Below are 18,528 nucleotides of genomic sequence, written 5' to 3' on the forward strand. Positions count from 1 at the left end.
GTCCACGTTTTGGCACTTTTCATTGTACAACCTACATGTGCGTTTAATGTATGAGTGCTGCGCATGTTTAGTTCTGCTGCTTTTGATGCTAAATAACATTTTATTGCGACAACTACGTTCTGTTCTGCGGGGTACGCGTAAATCTATATTTTGCAAAAGTTCAGGGGCATCTACTAAATTATTTAAAATTTTGAATAAGAAAATTAAATCGGTACAGGAGCGTCGTAAGGAAAGAGATTCAAGATTGTATCTGGCTAAGGAGGTGGCGTAACTTTTGTAATTTCTACCTGTTCGGAATTCAAGAGCCTTTATGAATATTTTTTGTAATCTTTCTATTCTGTTTCTGTGTACATCATGACAGGGGTTCCATACTACAGAAGCAAATTCTAAGCGACTTCTGACATAGCTATTATAAAGTAATTTATACGTCAGGGGTCTTCGAAAGGGTTTTGCAACGCGAAGAATAAAGCCTAACTGTTTATATGCTTTATTTAGGATATTATCGATATGAAGATTAAAGGTTAATTTTGTATCCATTATTACACCCAGATCGCGTATACTATCCCTCCGAGTTAAAGTGCCTCCGCATAACGTATAATTGTGTAATATGGGCTGTTTTTTTCGTGTAAATGTGATTACGGAACATTTGTCATTATTTAAAAAGAGGTTATTTTGAGCGCAGTAATCCTCATCGTTTCCTCATCTCAACCCAACCCAATCTTTTTTAGATACTGTGGCAAACTCCCCTCCGACACATTCACTCGCCTCGCCCCCTCATATCGCACCGAACGAGTCCACATACGGACTGCCTCGGGCGTGCAGCCAGCCTGGGTGTGCACTCTACGACTGCCGCTCAACTGCCCCGTCAAGTACAACATCGTGGTCAGTATCGCTTTAATCGCTATATTAGTGCGTTTCGCTATAATTACTACATTCGCCTCGCCACCTCATACCGCACCGAACGAGTCCACATGCGGACTGCTTCGGGCGTGCAGCCAGCCTGGGTGTGCACTCTACGACTGCCGCTCAACTGCCCCGTCAAGTACAACATCGTGGTCAGTATCGCTTGAATCGCTATATTGGTGCGTTTCGCTATAATTACTACATTCGCCTCGCCCCCTCATATCGCACCGAACGAGTCCACATACGGACTGCCTCGGGCGTGCAGCCAGCGTGGGTGTGCACTCTACGACTGCCGCTCAACTGCCCCGTCAAGTACAACATCGTGGTCAGTATCGCTTGAATCGCTATATTAGTGCGTTTCGCTATAATTACTACATTCGTCTCGCCACCTCATACCGCACCGAACGAGTCCACTTACGGACTGCCTCGGGCGTGCAGCCAGCGTGGGTGTGCACTCTACGACTGCCGCTCAACTGCCCCGTCAAGTACAACATCGTGGTCAGTATCGCTTGAATCGCTATATTGGTGCGTTTCGCTATAATTACTACATTCGCCTCGCCCCCTCATATCGCACCGAACGAGTCCACATACGGACTGCCTCGGGCGTGCAGCCAGCGTGGGTGTGCACTCTGCGACTGCCGCTCAACTGCCCCGTCAAGTACAACATCGTGGTCAGTATCGCTTAATCCAGTGGCGGATTTGCAGTCTTAGCCACCCTAGGCCCCGTAGTAAGTACTATCCGCCCCTTTTTCAGCACCATATAGTTTAGTACCGGACATTTTATCTAGTTTATATTTCATTTTTGTTTTGTTCTTATTAGTGATATATGATTTTTAGGGTTCCGTACCCAAAGGGTAAAAACGGGACCCTATTACTAAGACTCCGCTGTCCGTCTGGCCGTCTGTCTGTCTGTCACCAGGCTGTATCTCTTGAACCGTGATAGCTAGACAGTTGAAATTTTCACAGATGATGTATTTCTGTTGCCGCTATAACAACAAATACTAAAAAGTACGGGACCCTCGGTGCGCGAGTCCGACTCGCACTTGGCCGGTTTTTATGTTGTGATTTGACAATGCTTTAAATTAATTAGCTATTGTATTATTAATAGTGTAATGTAATCATTAATTGTTAATTATTGTATTGTATGGATCTTGTTATCCGAATTAAATATATTAAATAATATTTAATATATTTTTTAATATATTTAATTCGGTTTAAGTCTATATTATAGACTGCCGCCAAATATCTGGCCGCTCAGGTCCGGGCCAACGGGGTCTTAGGGCAAATCCGCCACTGCTAATCTCGATCTAATCGCTATTATCGTGCGTCGCTTTAATAGGAGCATTCCACGGGCTGTCCCGTACAGTACAGACTCATTTGGGGCATTTTCTATGAAAAGGGACCTTATTGTCGATGGCGCTTACGCCGCACAGCGTCGCGCGGCATTGTATTTATATCGGAGCATCGTTTATAATGGCGTAAGCGCCATCGACAATAAGGTCCCTTTTTATAGAAAATACCACATTTTATTTCCTGTGTTGCTACTTTTTTTTCGGCATTTAAAGCAGGCGACTATTTTTCTGTGCATACTTTTGACCATTTGTCATAGAAAAGGATACTATTGTACCAGCAAATTTTCAGAAAATTCCCGTTTGTACGGGACATCGGTAGACAGTTTCGTGGAATGCTCCAATATTTGTTCTTGTTATAGGGTCACCCAATGCCGACACGAGTGCTGGCGCGAAGAATGGCGGCGTTGCAAGCTTGTAGGATACTACACAAGTCTGGGGAGCTGGACGAACATCTTATGCCTATAGGTAATCACATTTTACCGCGTTTCTGGCTATTATAATAATAATAATAAAAATCTTTATTTCGAACTATTAAAGTCCATAGAATATTGCTAGTGATTATCTTAACTAAATATAAAGATAGGATTAGTAAACTATATAACTAAACTATTATTAAAGGTACTTATTTAAAAAAAAAACATATCATATGTTATACCACGAAATAGATCGAAATAGGTAACTGAAATTACCTATTTCGACCTAAAACAAGCAATGGCCATAGTTTGCCCAACCCAGTGCATTTATTATACAGTGTGGAAAAAATTAATGGGACCTGGAGGGAAAGTGCATTAAAGCCTTAAGTTAGCTCATTTTACTTAAAGGAAACATTCTTTTATTTTAAAACAAAACTGCATTCAAAGATTTTTTAAATTCGCTTGTCTTGCCCGGGAATCGAATCGACTAAACATTCCAAAATAAACACTCGCTATTTTATTCTACTAGTCGATAATGTTAATGATAACAATTCTCCAAGAAAAATTATGTCTGTCGTTCAAAATATCCATAAAATCGAATATTTAGTACTCAAAAATATTTTTAGACAAGCGAAATTGAAGAAAAGAAATCTTTGAATGCAGTTTTGTTTCTTTTTAAAAATAAAAGAATGTTTCCTTTAAGTAAAATGAGTTAACTTAAGGTTTTAAGGCACTTTCCCTCCAGGGCTTATTTTTTTCCACCCTGTATATTATTATAACTAGTAATCCCGGCTTCGCACGGGTAAATCCTAACAAATTATACACTTAAACCTTCCTCAAGAATTATTATTGATCAGGTGAAAAGTTAAAACCGCATTAAAATCCGTTCTGTAGTTTTCGAGTTTACCGCGAACATACATACAGACAGACGCAGCGGGGACTTTGTTTTATAAGATAGTGAAGCAATGATTCGTTGATTGTATCAGTCGTGTAAAGTCTAAGATAATTTTACAGCTGACGCGTCATACATTCTGTGGTAACTCTTGGTTACCAATAGTCTAAATGTCAGGAGTTGATTTTTGATAATTTGTTTAAAAAAATATATGATAAGGCACCGAGAGTCATCAATATCAATAAATGTGTCATTTTCAAGCAAAAGGTACCACATTGTCGCTTACTATAAGGAAGGGTCGTCCTTATGGTAAGCGACAATGTGGTACCTTTTGCTTGAAAACGTCACAAATATTTGGTTAATACTTAGAGAGCAATGAAATTATATTTTATAAGCTTAACTCTGTATTTCATTTTTAAAATATTTGATTAATTAACACAACACACACATAAAACTACATACACTACACAACACTACATCTAATACTTGTTCATGATAACTACCTAGGTATATATCTTGTGATTACTGGATACAGGCCATATCAGTTGCCATAACTGCCTGCCTGCTTATTAAATAATAAATAAATTAATAATTTTTCGTATTTGACATATGACCTGCATATTTTGTTGTTACACTTTAGGCAAGGAGAACTTCAAGGCGGGCGAGTTAGAAGCTTGCGCCGAGGCCGATGCTAGGCCTGGAACCACGAAGAGGCGGCAATACTATTATAAAAGGGTAACTATTCTTTTACATTTTTTTTTGTTAAAATCCTTTGATTTGTGTTAAAGAAAGGAATAATTTATTGATTGTATAATATTTTTCAACAGGAAGGGTACACTGACAGATGTCATCTTTATACAATTTTTCGAGATTAGGCGCTTTATGGTTATAAATTCTATAGAGAAAAAAAAACCTGGTCTCTGTTTTGCCAATTTTTTTTGGTCATTGTATTGTCAAACGTCAAGTTTTGACAACCAATGTTACCTTCTAAATTTTTTTTGACTACATATAAAAAAAAACCGGCCAAGTGCGAGTCGGACTCGCGCACCGAGGATTCCGTACTTTTTAGTATTTGGTTATAGCTGCAACAAAAATACATCACGGATCATGAGATACAGCCTGGTGACAGACAGACGGACAGCGGAGTCTTAGTAATAGGGTCCCGTTTTTACCCTTTTGGCACGGAACCCTAAAAAACTAATAATAATGTATATAACGACATAAATGAATATGAATATCTAATATTGTAATATTATCAATAAGAACGTAGACAAGGTATGGATATGTTATAACATAATGTCGGTTTTAAATTACCTCTCTTTGACGTATAGCCACAGAATAAGTAATAGTATTATACAGAACGGCCACGCCCCGCCCCGCCCCGCCCCGCCCCGACTCGAATGCCCTCGCCCCGCGAATCCAGATTGACGGCCGTTTGCCGGCCGCTCAGTACTATTTTTAAGCAACTTACACACAATGACGCATGCCGCGTGTACATACGTGCCGTTCACACATAGAAACGCAAGTGATTTTTGATGTATAGCGTGTCCGCCCTGTGGTATAGCTTTGAGATATTATAGGAATGCCTCTTATTTCAGACAGCGCGAGCCTTCACCAACTGCGAGCCGATTGTGGATACGACGGACGAGCAGCTGGCGGAAGAGGCAGACGGACAGACCCAGCCAATTATCAGTAAGTTTACACTTCGATATTTGTGACGTTTTCAACCAAAAGGTACCACATTGTCGCTTGTTGATTTCTAATTGAAGCTATATGGAAATAGCGCCTTACTGACAAGCGACAATAAGTATCCTTTTGGTTGAAAATGGCACATTTTCTCAACACTCAAAGTTATGGAGTGAAAAAGTATGGAAGTGTCACTATGAACGTGTCACTATGAACGTGTCACTATGAACGTCATATTTTCACTGCAAAGTCTGTGCAGAGTTAGCTTAGACAGACTTGAATCAATGTAAACACCGGTAAATACAATATTTCAGAATTCGTCTAAAGATAAGACCATGTCAAGACAACTTGAGAATGAAAAGATTAGCTAGCCTAAGCCGGGTCCACACATAGCGAGCAGCCTCGCGAGGAAATTTCCTCGCGCACAAAACGGCCAGTGTAGACGTGCCTCGGTCGAGGCGGCGCGCGCGTTTTCCTCGCCCGAGCGGCGGCGGTTTTTCGCCATGCTCAAAGGCGCCTCAGACGTTTGCCGCGCGCCAGTGTGGACGTGTTTGTTTACGATGTGTGTGATTTGTTCGTACTTACGTCAAAAGTTGTCAAAACACGGATAAAATATATTGCGATCTGTGTCTATATAATTGCCGCACCCACAATCTCCAATGATTCCTTCTTTTCTTCCTCCTTTTCTTTTGAATTGCTTTAAAAAGCAAAATAACCGAAACGCAACGTTAGTACGTGCGGCGCCATTTTGTACAGCTGACTGAATGACGCCATCTTGCCGAGCAAATTGGCTCGGGTGAGGCAAACGTGCTGAGGCAAATGTTACACGAGCACGCGGCCGCGCGAGGAAATTTCCTCGCGAGGCTGCTCGCTATGTGTGGACCCGGCTTAGAGCTCGTTCCCACTATGTCGGATGTCGGGACGATTTTTAATCGGGTGTCGGCGCCTCTGTTCACACTAGTAGGCTGTCGGGACGATTTTTAATCGGGTGTCGGTGCCTCTGTTCACACTAGTTGGCTGTCGGCCACGACCGCAGCTGGTGCCATTTGAGGTTCTCATTTGACGCGCGGGAGGCACAGGGGGTGCGGCGCGGGCGGGGTCGGTCCGACATCCGACATCATGTGAACAGCGCCGCCGATACGATTTTTTTCCGGACGGAGGGCTGACAAAACCCACGATAATTTATGCCGGATCCGACACAAAATCGTTGTCGTTCGTGTGTGAACAGCTTCATATAAAATGTTCTGCCGCTACGACACCCGACATAGTGGGAACGAGCTCTTACACGCACAGATTTGTCCGCGACTACGCCACACACGGCGACAGACATCAGTTGTGATCCAGATTTAACTAGTGACAATGTCTCGTGATATGTCTCGAAGAAGGAAAAAAAGCTTACGATTAATTGGTCGAAGAATTTACATTTTTCGACCAATTGATCGTAAGGTTGTTGTTAAAGATCCTTCTTTAGGTACAATTTCTTGTCCTTGAGCTTCCATAAACATGGTAAAGACGTATAAAGCTCTATAAATGTATCCAAAGTATGTATGTATGTGCCTCGAAGGAAATACTTTTAAAAGATGCTTAAAAACTTTTTAATAGACAGAGTCTTCTATAATCTAAATAGTATGTATGTATGTACCTAGTATGTATTTTATGTATTTTAATCTTTAGTGTTATTTCTTTTTTTAAATATTAATTTGTACTTCCTGTAAGTTTGTCTATCTGACCTGGCTATAGTTTTCCACTCATCTACTCGAAGGTTAGCTGGAAGAGATCCCTTATAGGGATAAGTTCGCCTTTGTACTTCCATTACTATAATTTATTTTTGTAAACCTGTGTTGTGTACAATAAAGTGATTACTACTAATTTTATAACTCTGTAAACCTAACTGTATATAATATACAACTGTATATTAAAATTTAGTTTAAGATTACTTAGTTTAAGATAAAATAAATTGTAATTGTAAAACTGTTGATACCCATAAAAAATGTACCTAGCTATACTTCTTGTACCTACACAGTTTGAACTATAAATGTTTCTGATTTCTGATTTCAAAACACTGTGTTGTCAGTTAACGCTATTTTAAATGAGCGCGTGCGTACTGCCGTGCAGCAGCGTTAGGTTAGAGCGCAACTGGGATGCGACCTGGCGGACACATCCAGTCCGCGCAGTCCGCTCTCGGATCTGTCTGTTCCGTGTCCGATCCGTTTGTTCCGTGTCCGATCCGTTGGTTTTGAGCACGGACAGCGGACAGACATCCGGCAGGCAAATCTGTGTCAATTTCTCGCCATACATTGACGGATGTGTCCGCCGGACAAATCTTTCAGACAGATCTGACGGACAAATCCGTGCGTGTATGGCTAGCTAATGGGCGAGGAGGACAATTTTGTTATTAGCTATTAGCTAGCCATACACGCACGGATTTGTCCGCCGGATGCCCGTCCGCTGCCCATCTGTGTCTATTTCTCGCCACACATTGACGGATGTGCCCGCCAGACACATCTTGCAGGCAGATCCGACGGGCAAATCCGTGCGTGTATGGCTAGCTAATGGGCGAGGAGGACAATTTTGTTCTTGTTAAAAAATTCACTCGCGACACTATAACAACCTCTAAGAACAAATTAAATTACTTATGAAAATATTTTAATTTGTGTTTTTACAAGTAGTCACACTTCTATTTAAACTATAAACGAAATAAATATTATGTACAAAGGAAAAAATGACCAAGGCCTCCAGTGCCCTGGAATCGAACCAGCGTCCTCCGTTTACGCGACAGATGCCTCTCTGACTCTATAACAACAGAGATACCTTTTGTCGATTTACCCGGCAGCGAATATTTCCACCATATACTTAGCCTTACGCTAGATGTCGCTGGGAAGTAATTTATTATGTTTTGTTGAATATTATTCTGAATACTTGTTACAGGTAGCAATGTGTTATACGCGATATCGTGCACGCTCTGGTGCGCTCTACCCGAACGATACAACACTAGAGGGCGGAGACTGCACGCCCCACAGCTGGCGAGACAAGCATGCGGTGTGCTCATGCGAGTACACGAACCGGACAGGTACACGTATAGATAAAATTTTCTCTACTGAGCTCGTTCACTTACCTGTACTAACAATGGCATGCTGTTAAACAAAAGCCATTATTTCTTTTATGTGCGCGCGTGACCATTGTGCCTGAGGCTCACACATAATGGCCACGCGCTCAGGCACAATGGCTTTTGTTTAACAGAATGCCATTGTTAGTACAGGTAAGTGAACGAGCTCAGTAGAGAAAATTTTATCTGTACCTAACTAGAGCATCCTATTTCAGTTGCTTGAAAAACCGGAACGTCTTTTTCTTACCGTATTAATTAAAAAGGGACCCACCTAAGGGGGCTAAACCTACTGCTTAATTTATTTGTGTCGTTGGCGTACGTGTCGCCATTAATTTTAGATTAAGTCAGGTCCCCACGGAAAACCAGCGCCACGGTTTGCCGCGGCATTATGCTGAGTGGTGATCCTATTTAGCGTCCAAATGTTTTTTTTTCTGCATGCCTTTCTTTTTTATGTACTATGTTGTGGCGTTAAATAAATGTATTTTCTTTCTTCTTCTTTCTTTCTTTCTTATTTTTTTTAATACCACGTTGGTGGCAAACAAGCATACAGCCCGCCTGATGGTAAGCAGTCACCGTAGCCTATAGACGTCTGCAACAGAGATATTACATGCGCGTTGCCGACCCTTTAAAAACCTAAAACGAGCATATGTTTCGCAGATTGCAAATCCCATCGTTCCCGGTGTACACGCGTTCTGGCGAAGTGCGTGTGACCGTAGCCCCCGCCGCACACGCTGACACCAGGCTCAGTCCGCGGAGGAAGCAACTCATCACGAGGTAAGGAGCAATTCACATATGATTAATATTCTTACGTGTACTAGATACACGAGTTCCAATGAAGTGCGTGTGACCGTGGCTCCCACCGCCAACGCCGAGACCGGACTCAGTCCGCTTAGGAAGCAACTCATCACGAGGTAAGCAACTTATCAGTACCCTTATCACGTGTTTGACACTGACATATTCGCTAGCGAGTAAACTAACTCACAATGCATCTCCCTCGTTGACATTGGGAGCATTCCACGAAATTGTCTACCGTTGTCCCGTACGAACGTGAATTTTCTCAGGATTTGCAGGTATAAAGAGTTTACTTTTCTGTGACAAATGGTCAAAAATATGCACAGAAAAATAATCATCTGCTTTAAACGCCGAAAAAAAAAGTCGCAACACAGGAAATAAAATGCGTTTGTACGGGACAGCCCGTGGAATGCTCCATTGGTGCATGCGAGACGCATTGCGTTTGAGTTGACGCAGTCGCTAGCGTTTAAGGCCGCGTAAAACTCATGGTGAGGGTACAGTTGTACACGGTGTACACGTGTTCTGACGAAATGTTACCGTGGCTCCCGCCCACGCCTACACCAGGCTCGGGGCGCTTTACCGTGCTCGTCCACGGACACGACACGATTTATCGTCACGAAAAAGCAGGTAGGTATGTACAGTCGCCATCAGATATATCGGAGCGGCCAAGGTGTTCACAATATCTGAACACCCACTCTAACGCCCTGACAATAGAGGCGTGTTCAGATATTTGTGAGCACCTTAGCCGCTCCGATATATCTGATGGCTACTGTACCTAAATATGTGACATTCGATACTCTTACAGTCGCTTTTTAGGGTTCCGTACCCAAATTGTAAAAACGGGACCCTATGGGGTTGGCAACTGTCAAAGGTTTGCAGAGATGGCGCCATCATAGCTTGCCCCTTTTTCTATGAGATTTAGCTTAAAGGGCTGGCATCCAGGGCATTAAAAAACAAAAATTTGACACAATTCCAGGGATTGACAGGGCAAGCTATGTTGGCGCCATCTTCAAATTATTTCGTCCGGCCAACCCAATTACTAAGACTCCGCTGTCTGTCTGTCTGTCACCAGGCTGTATCTCAAGAACCGTGATAGCTAGACATTTGAAATTTTCACGGATGATGTATTTCTGTTGCCGCTATAACAACAAATACTAAAAACAGAATAAAATAAATATTTAAGTGGGGCTCCCATACAACAAACGTGATTTTTTGCCGTTTTTTGCGTAATGGTACGGAACCCTTCGTGCGCGAGTCCGACTCGCACTTGGCCGGTTTTTTCTTCCACTCGCTTTTAGGTATCGTCCACGATAACATGAAAATAACTGAATACAGCCTTTTAATTTAATTGTGAAAATCAATAAATGTGGCTTTCCATACAGAAGGGTGCTTCAAGCGCAATTAGGTCCTTTTTATCTGAAATTCCAATAGAAATTCCATAGACATGGTATAATAGTTATAGACATGAAACCGAACAACCAGGGGTAATAAAAAGACATATTCATGTATTGACAGGTTAATGTATGGCAGCATAATCCTTTTTCTCTTTCACTCTCATAAATTTCGGTATTTCGCCATCGCCTCCTACCTATGCTGCCATAACCCGACCATGAAAAAAAAAAAACCCGGTCGGTGATAAGGACAAAGCATGTCACTATTTTCTCTTTCCTCTTATAGGAATCGCAATAAGACTATCTTTCTCTATCAACGAGTGTCAGGCCCTTGTGGCGACCTTATGGGGATATTTGGCGTTGTCAAACCGCTGTACAGTTGAGTCGCTCGCGGTACTTGACACACACGCGGTACTGCCCTTGAGAAATTCTGATTGAAAAATAATAAAAATAATAATAAATAAACGTTTATTCAAAGATCTTACTTACAACTAAATACATATTTTCTTCTGCCAAACCACACAGTCCTTATTGCACATGATAAGGGCGCTTCTCTGATGGAAAGCCACAAATGAGCTTATAACCCCTCGGGCGGCAAGCTACCTCGAATGGGACGCTCTCTGACAACCGCGCGTGCGGCGGGCCGCCATTTTTAATATGGAAAACACGCCTCCTGGCGGCTGCGCGCCGCACGGCGCGAAAATTTAAAATATTTCTTTGCCGCTCGAGGGGATAACTCATTATTGGAGGTGTTGTATTTTTTTGTACGTACGCAGGTTCATGCGTTTCGTGTTCGCGGACGTGTTGCGCGTGCGCCGCCGCGGCATGACGCTGGAGCCGGAAGCCTGTACATACAACAATTATTACGTTGTGCCTACTGTTAAAGGTACAGTTTTCATTTTTAATGGTATTTTGAACAAGCTTTTGCCCGCGACTTCGTCTGCATGGACTTAGTAACCAGCTAGAGTAAGAATAGCGCCTGGAGAAAGTCTTATAGCAATCATTCAATTTTAGCATAATGTATAATATGCACACAAATAATTTAAAACTAATACGGGACTTAATCGCGTACAAACTTACGTTTATTTATGGCCTGACGTTTCGAACGTGACGTTACGTTCGTGGTCACAGGCAGAAGTTCCGTATTAGTTTTAAATTATGAGTGAAAATCGTGTTAGTTTAAATCAATATATTAGAACGACCTGTCTCGCCTTGTGGTTAACCCTGCCTATGAAGCCGATGGTACCGGGTTCAACTCCTGGTAAGGGCATTTATTTGTGTGATGAGCACGGATATTTGTTCCCGAGTCATGCGTGTTTTCTATGTATTTAAGTAAATATATGTTATAAATATCGTTGTCTAACTACCCACAACACAGGTCTTATTGAGCTTACTGTTGGACTTAAACAATTGTGACATTTTCAACCAAAAGGTACCACATTGTCGCTTGTCAATAAGGTTGATTTCAAATTGAAGCTGTATGGAAATAGCGCCTTATTGACAACCGACAATAAGTACCCTTTTGATTGAAAATGGCACAATTTGTGTAATAATCACTACATAGTATAAACAAAGTCGCTGTCTGTCTGTTTGCTTAGATCTTTAAAACTACGCAACGGATTTTGATGCGTTTTTTTATTAAATAGAGTGATTTAAGAGGAAGGTTTATATGCATAATACATCATCATTACACCCGTGCGAAGCCGGGGCGGGTCGCTAGTGTCCTATAATATTTATTTATTTTCTTTATATTACTCCATGTTTGGTAAATTTTTTTTAAAATAAAAGTATAAACCTCCAGATTGGTTCTAGCTCTGATGATAGTATGTATCAGGATTTGAGGTAACTTCTGAAATCCTATAGACAAAAGGCATTATTTCCTTCCTCACCTTAAGGCGGTTCCCTGAGCCAGAAGGCGAAAAATCTTCTTACATGATCATGTTTTTCTAAGAGCCGTTGATATTAGTAGACGTGGAAAAAATATATGTAGTTCTTGACTATATTATCTTTAATAACATAGCTTCCGATACACGAATTATGACACTTCGTTTGATACAATTAATTCCCAAAGTAACCTCTAACTCGGACTTTTAATCCAACTTTATTCGGTTATTTATTATGTGATACTATAAACAAAAAAAGAAGAAAAAACAATCTTAACTTAAATAGTAATTTCATAGCTTTCTAATTTCGATATTGTAAGGTAACGTTTTTAAAATAAATAAAAATCGACAAAATTCGATCAAAATTGACACTTGGCGTGCATTATCTTTCCCGTTCTTTTTTGCGAAATGTGACAGTGACAGCGGCAAACCGATGGAACGGCCTTAAAAATAATGTATTGTTATGATTTTTAATTGATAATGTAATTTTAGTATGATTTTCAATGATAAATTAATATTTAGCGATCTCCTGGTCACAATTATTACGGCTAGCAACACTAATGTCAGTTTTGATAGCCGGCTTTTAACCAGCCGGCTATCAACCAATTTCCGGTCCGGTTTTAGGCGCCATGTTAATCGAAAATGTTAGATTAGTGGCAGCGTTTGATTAGTACACACGACACACGTAGTGTTAAGAGCGGAATACTTGAATGTAGCCATTATTAATGTAATAAAATTAGCTACGTGTATTACGAAAGTATTATACTCCATCACTTGTAACTAATGTATTTTGAAACCTTATTACATACCCGTTGCATAAAATACTGTTATATTTGAACAGTAAACAACTCAGACGGCACCGCCAAAGTGGACATTGACTGGAAGTTCCTAGAACAAATATACCAGTACACGGAGGAGAAGGCACACGCTGAGCTAGAGAAACCGGTGCTATGGTCGGAAGAAGGGAAGAACGAAGAAAAACGGCCCGGAGAAGGCGAAGTATGGGCGAGGAAAGAGGATGACACTAAAGTAAGTATTTATATTATTAAGATGGTATTTATGTAGAAGCCGGTGCTATGGTCGGAAGAAGGGAAGAACGAAGAAAAACGTCCCGGGGCAGGCGCAGTATGGGCGAGGAAAGAGGATGACACTAAAGTAAGTATTTATATTATTCAGATAGTATTTATGTAGAAGCCGGTGCTATGGTAGGAAAAAGGGAAGAACGAAGAAAAACGGCCCGGAGAAGGCGAAGTATGGGCGAGGAAAGAGGATGACACTAAAGTAAGTATTTATATTATTAAGATGGTATTTATGTAGAAGCCGGTGCTATGGTCGGAAGAATGGAAGAATGAAGAAATACGGCCCGGAGAAGGCGAAGTATGGGCGAGGAAAGAGGATGACACTAAAGTAAGTATTTATATTATTAAGATGGTATTTATGTAGAAGCCGGTGCTATGGTCAGAAGAAGGAAAGAACGACGAAAAACGGCCCGGGGAAGGTGAAGTATGGGCGAGGAAAGACGATGAAACTAAAGTGTTATTGACCTGTCCGATCCCACGACTCGAAAACTATTTTTGTCTTTGTCTCCCAAGGCCCAAATATGTGCCCAACAAATTTCATCTCATTCTCGTATATTTTTTTATTTTATTATTATTTATTAAAGATAAATCACAAATTTTACATGATAATTGATAAAAATTATTGTTAAACCAGAATGGTTTGTCTCGATACTCCATTCCGCAGTACTTACATAATCAAATATACAATACAATACTTAGGTACACATCCAATTCGTAAACAAGACAATAATTGCAAAGAATCACAAGTGAGCGCATCTCTTATCATACCGGCCGGCCGAGCAAAAACTAGAATAACCGCTCCGAAAGTCCATAAAGTGGCATTAATATTAAGTGATCATTTAGATTATTTGATTATTTTCTATATAAAAAAAAAGTATTTTCTATACGAGTGCATTCTGGCAAAAAAGAGTAGAAATTAAAAAGTGGCAACATTGTAGTGTCGTCCCTTTCAAATCAATCTAAGAAAAACGGGACGACACTACTGTGTTGCCACTTTTTAATTTCTACTCTTTTTTCCCAGACTGTACTACACAGCTCTGGTGAGCACAAAAAATAATATCGTTTTTGTTTTCAGTCAGAAAACCAGGACAAGAGAAAAGTAAAGAATATGGACAATCCACTGCTGAAGCCGGGAGAGATATTCGTGTTTGACCCGGAGAAATACAGAGAGGCTGTTGTCACCCCGTGGTACCGGAACCAGGACCAACCTCAGGTATCGTCAATTTTTACGTGAAACGTGAGTGAAAGGTAAATTGCGGTTTACGATTTATGACGTATTAAAAAAAAACTACTTACTAGATCTCGTTCAAACCAATTTACGGTGGAAGTTTGCATGGTAATGTACATCATATATTTTTTTCAGTTTTATCATTCTCTTATTTTAGAAGTTACAGGGACACACATTTTACTACTTTGGAAGTGTCTCTCGCGCAAACTATTCAGTTTAGAGAAAAAAGATATTAGAAACCTCAATATCATTTTTGAAGACCTATTCATAGATACCCCACACGTATGGGTTTGATGAAAAAATAATTTTTGGCTTTCAGTTCCAAGTATGGGGAGCCCCCAAAAATTATTGTTTTTTTTCTATTTTTGTGTGAAAATCTTAATGCGGTTCACAGAATACATCTACTTACCATGTTTCAACAGTATAGTTCTTATAGTTTCAGAGAAAAGTGGCTGTGACATACGGACGGACAGACAGGCAGACATGACGAATCTATAAGGGTTCCGTTTTTTGCCATTTGGCTACGGAACCCTAAAAACGACATGTACTGGGACAGTGACGAGCCCGTGGACATCTACCTTATTGTGTACTGTTATGCATTATTCCGACACGCTCTACGCCGGTCTTTATACAATGTTAATAATAGACTTATCACTGTATCTTCTCTTCCAGTTCTTCCTAGTAGCCGAAATATGCTCCAACCTGACCCCAGACTCCGAGTTCCCGTCGGACACGCACACAAGCTTCAGAGATTATTACAAGAGCAAATATGGCGTCACACTCACACAGCCGAACCAGCCTCTGTTGGACGTGGACCACACTAGTGCCAGGCTCAATCTACTTACGCCCAGGTAAAGTCTGTTTTTTATTCCGTGGACTAAAATGACAACCACAAATGTCAAACGTAGAAATAATGTGACCAGCTTAAAACAAACAGTGCTGATTTAATAAGAGAATCCGATATGCCTCTATTTAGGAAATATTTGTTGGACTTTTTGGTACAAAATGCTTTTTACTCTGTGAAAGATTTTTTAGACTATATGCCGCATATTTATTAAATTGAGTATAATGTAGTCATTCGCTTGCCCTTGTCCCATTCACTTGGGGTCGGCGCAGCAAGTCTTTTTCTTCCATACATCTCTGTCACCCGTCATCTCATCATTCACTTGCGTTAGTTTCATATCATCTTTCACACAGTCCATCCACCTTTTCCTCGGTTTTCCTCTCCTCGTACTTCCCTCCACTCGGAACTTTATTATTTTTGCATGCTGCATGATAGGTCATAAGAATCTAGTCATTGTTATAGGTACTTGAAATTTCTATGCCTATTAAGGCAGGATGTGCTGATCAGAAATTGTTTTATTACATCTTTATTGTACCGAATTCAAGAAATAAATGATTATGATTATGATCTTTGATTTCGGGTTGTGAATAGCAAAATTTCGGATTCGCGTTTTCCGGTAGGTCCTCTGTAAATTCATCATTGATGCATCAATGTCATGTCATATCATAAATGTCATATTTTATTATCTCTGAAAACTTGTCAAAAACCTGTTAAAGGTACAGTAAGTAGGTTTGCTAAAAAGGCTAGTGCTGCACTCTGGTGGCAGAACATTGCAGTAATAAAGATAGATATAACTCCGTAATAGATGGATACAGTCTAAGGAAAAAACGTGCCTCGACAATCAAGAAAAATTGATTCTCGTTCCGAGGGCGCTACTAGCTTTGGCCTACTGTCGTATAGATGGCGTTGACGGTTTCGTTTGTTATTTAACAATTTTAACGCATATCAGTGAAAGAACATGGGTCAAAATCATAAAAATATTTAATGCAAATAAAAAAAATCATTTATCCATATTTAAATACATTTTATCGTATTTTAATAAATCTTCATTTTTAGTTTTAAAGTGTGTCGACAGATGGCAGTGAATTTACTGGGGTTACAAAATTTACTATGACAGATTCAGATTCAGATTCAGATTCAGATTCAGATATTTATTAATAAAATTTAGTATTTTACACGTCATTTTCAGTATAATAAATAGTTATATTAAATTATCACTAATTAATTTACATTTTTAGTATACATTTTACAAATATAGGTACTTAACTTACGTATCTATTTTTATGTGGTTGGGTTGGCTGCCCTACTGACAAAGTCGTCGATGGTATAGCACGCCAGTTCAGTTAAGAGTGCCCTGAGTTTTTTTTCGAATGTTGTATCGCTTGCATCAATTATTTCGGCAGGAAGCGAGTTGTACAATTCTGCCCCAACAACAGCGAGTGACTTTCTAGATTTAGCTAGTTTACATTGTGGGACAACTAAAAGGGGTCTCCGTCGGGTGCTTCTTTCCCTGGTAGTAGAGGAGACATAGTTGTGTAGATTTGCTCTTATATACTTACATGCAGTGAGGACATAGACACTTGGAAGCGTAAGTATTTTCAATTCTTTAAATAATTCTTTTGCAGGATGGTCGTGACACTTTCCTGTTATGATCCTTACTGCGCGCTTTTGTATTTTAAAGGGTCTGTCACGATCAGCTGCCAGGCCCCACAGGTCTACACTTTGCGTTAGTATTGAATGGAAATATCCATAGTACGCCTTAAGTAAGTTAACGCGCGATAGGGTAGGCGCGAGTCTGGATAAGGCATAGCACGCTGATGCTAGCCTGTCACACATAGACTCAATGTGAGGGGACCACGTGAGGCCGGCGTCCATCGTGCAGCCCAAGTACTGAACTTGATCCATCTGTGGTACTAGTACGTTATCTATTAAAATGTTAAGTTTTTTATCATTTTTTCTAAGCTGAAAATGTATTATGTTTGTTTTGTCAATAGTACCGCTCTAGTATAAGTTACTTTATGAGAAAATGAAAAAATTTTTTGGTTACAACATTTCACAATTTAGTTATACTTGGAATCTCCTTGTAAGTGTAGTGTACGTACTACGCCTTATTCAATTCAATTCAATTCATTACATGTATTTCATGTAACCAAGACACATTTTATTAATAACATTTCCAAAACTAATGGGTTAGTAGGTAGGTACAGCTAGACTTAAATTTAAAACATAATAACAGTAACGGGAGAATGCAATCCCTCGCAGTGTGACATAGGGACAGTCAACCCTGTCCGCTATCAATCGCAGAATGCTGTTGGGACTGCCGCGCACCCGGCGTCTACACACGTGCATGCCTTAGTATATATAAGGGCATGTACTTGTTATTTAATACAGAATAAACCTATATTCAACACCACCTAGTTCTCCTTTACGTCCCACCTCACTGAATACTTCTGAAAGAAGACCCCGCTACTAATTTAAGGTTTTATAAAAAAACCGGCCAAGAGCCAAGGAGTTCCAACCACTAATTTTTAAGATGATGAAATTGTTAAAGAAAATAAACATTTTTTTTTTCTTTGAAGTGCGAGTTGGACTCGCGTACGAAGTGTTCCGTACCATCACGGAAAAAAACAGCAAAAAAATCAAGTTTGTTGTATGGAGTCCCATTTAAATATTTATATTATTCTGTTTTTAGTATTTGTTGTTATAGCGGCAACAGAAATACATCATCTGTGAAAATTTCAACTGTCTAGCTATCACGGTTCATGAGATACAGCCTGGTGACAGACGGACAGCGGAGTCTTAATAATAGGGTCCCGTTTTCACCCTTTGGGTACGGAACCCTAATAGTAACCGAACATATAATTTGAACTAATATTTAGGTAAAGATATTAATTAGTATGAACTTTAGCTAAAGTAAAGTAAATAACATCATCATCATGTATACCAACAATATTTCCTA

The 18,528-nt window shown here is 40.2% G+C and overlaps 1 protein-coding gene across 1 annotated transcript in view; it reads left to right on the plus strand.

Annotated features, from left to right (window-relative positions):
* The window catches only part of LOC134753290 (endoribonuclease Dcr-1), an 88,620-nt gene that overhangs the window by 27,011 nt on the left and 43,081 nt on the right, over positions 1-18,528 (plus strand). The window contains exons 14-23 of the mRNA XM_063689136.1: positions 729-882; positions 2,615-2,720; positions 4,201-4,295; positions 5,159-5,252; positions 8,175-8,316; positions 9,010-9,126; positions 11,312-11,421; positions 13,260-13,447; positions 14,573-14,710; positions 15,398-15,576. Of these exons, the coding sequence (XP_063545206.1) occupies positions 729-882; positions 2,615-2,720; positions 4,201-4,295; positions 5,159-5,252; positions 8,175-8,316; positions 9,010-9,126; positions 11,312-11,421; positions 13,260-13,447; positions 14,573-14,710; positions 15,398-15,576 (1,323 nt within the window). The remainder of the gene's footprint in view (positions 1-728; positions 883-2,614; positions 2,721-4,200; positions 4,296-5,158; positions 5,253-8,174; positions 8,317-9,009; positions 9,127-11,311; positions 11,422-13,259; positions 13,448-14,572; positions 14,711-15,397; positions 15,577-18,528) is intronic.

The sequence above is a fragment of the Cydia strobilella genome, chromosome 26 (assembly GCF_947568885.1).
Source record: "Cydia strobilella chromosome 26, ilCydStro3.1, whole genome shotgun sequence".
Lineage (NCBI taxonomy): Eukaryota > Metazoa > Arthropoda > Insecta > Lepidoptera > Tortricidae > Cydia > Cydia strobilella.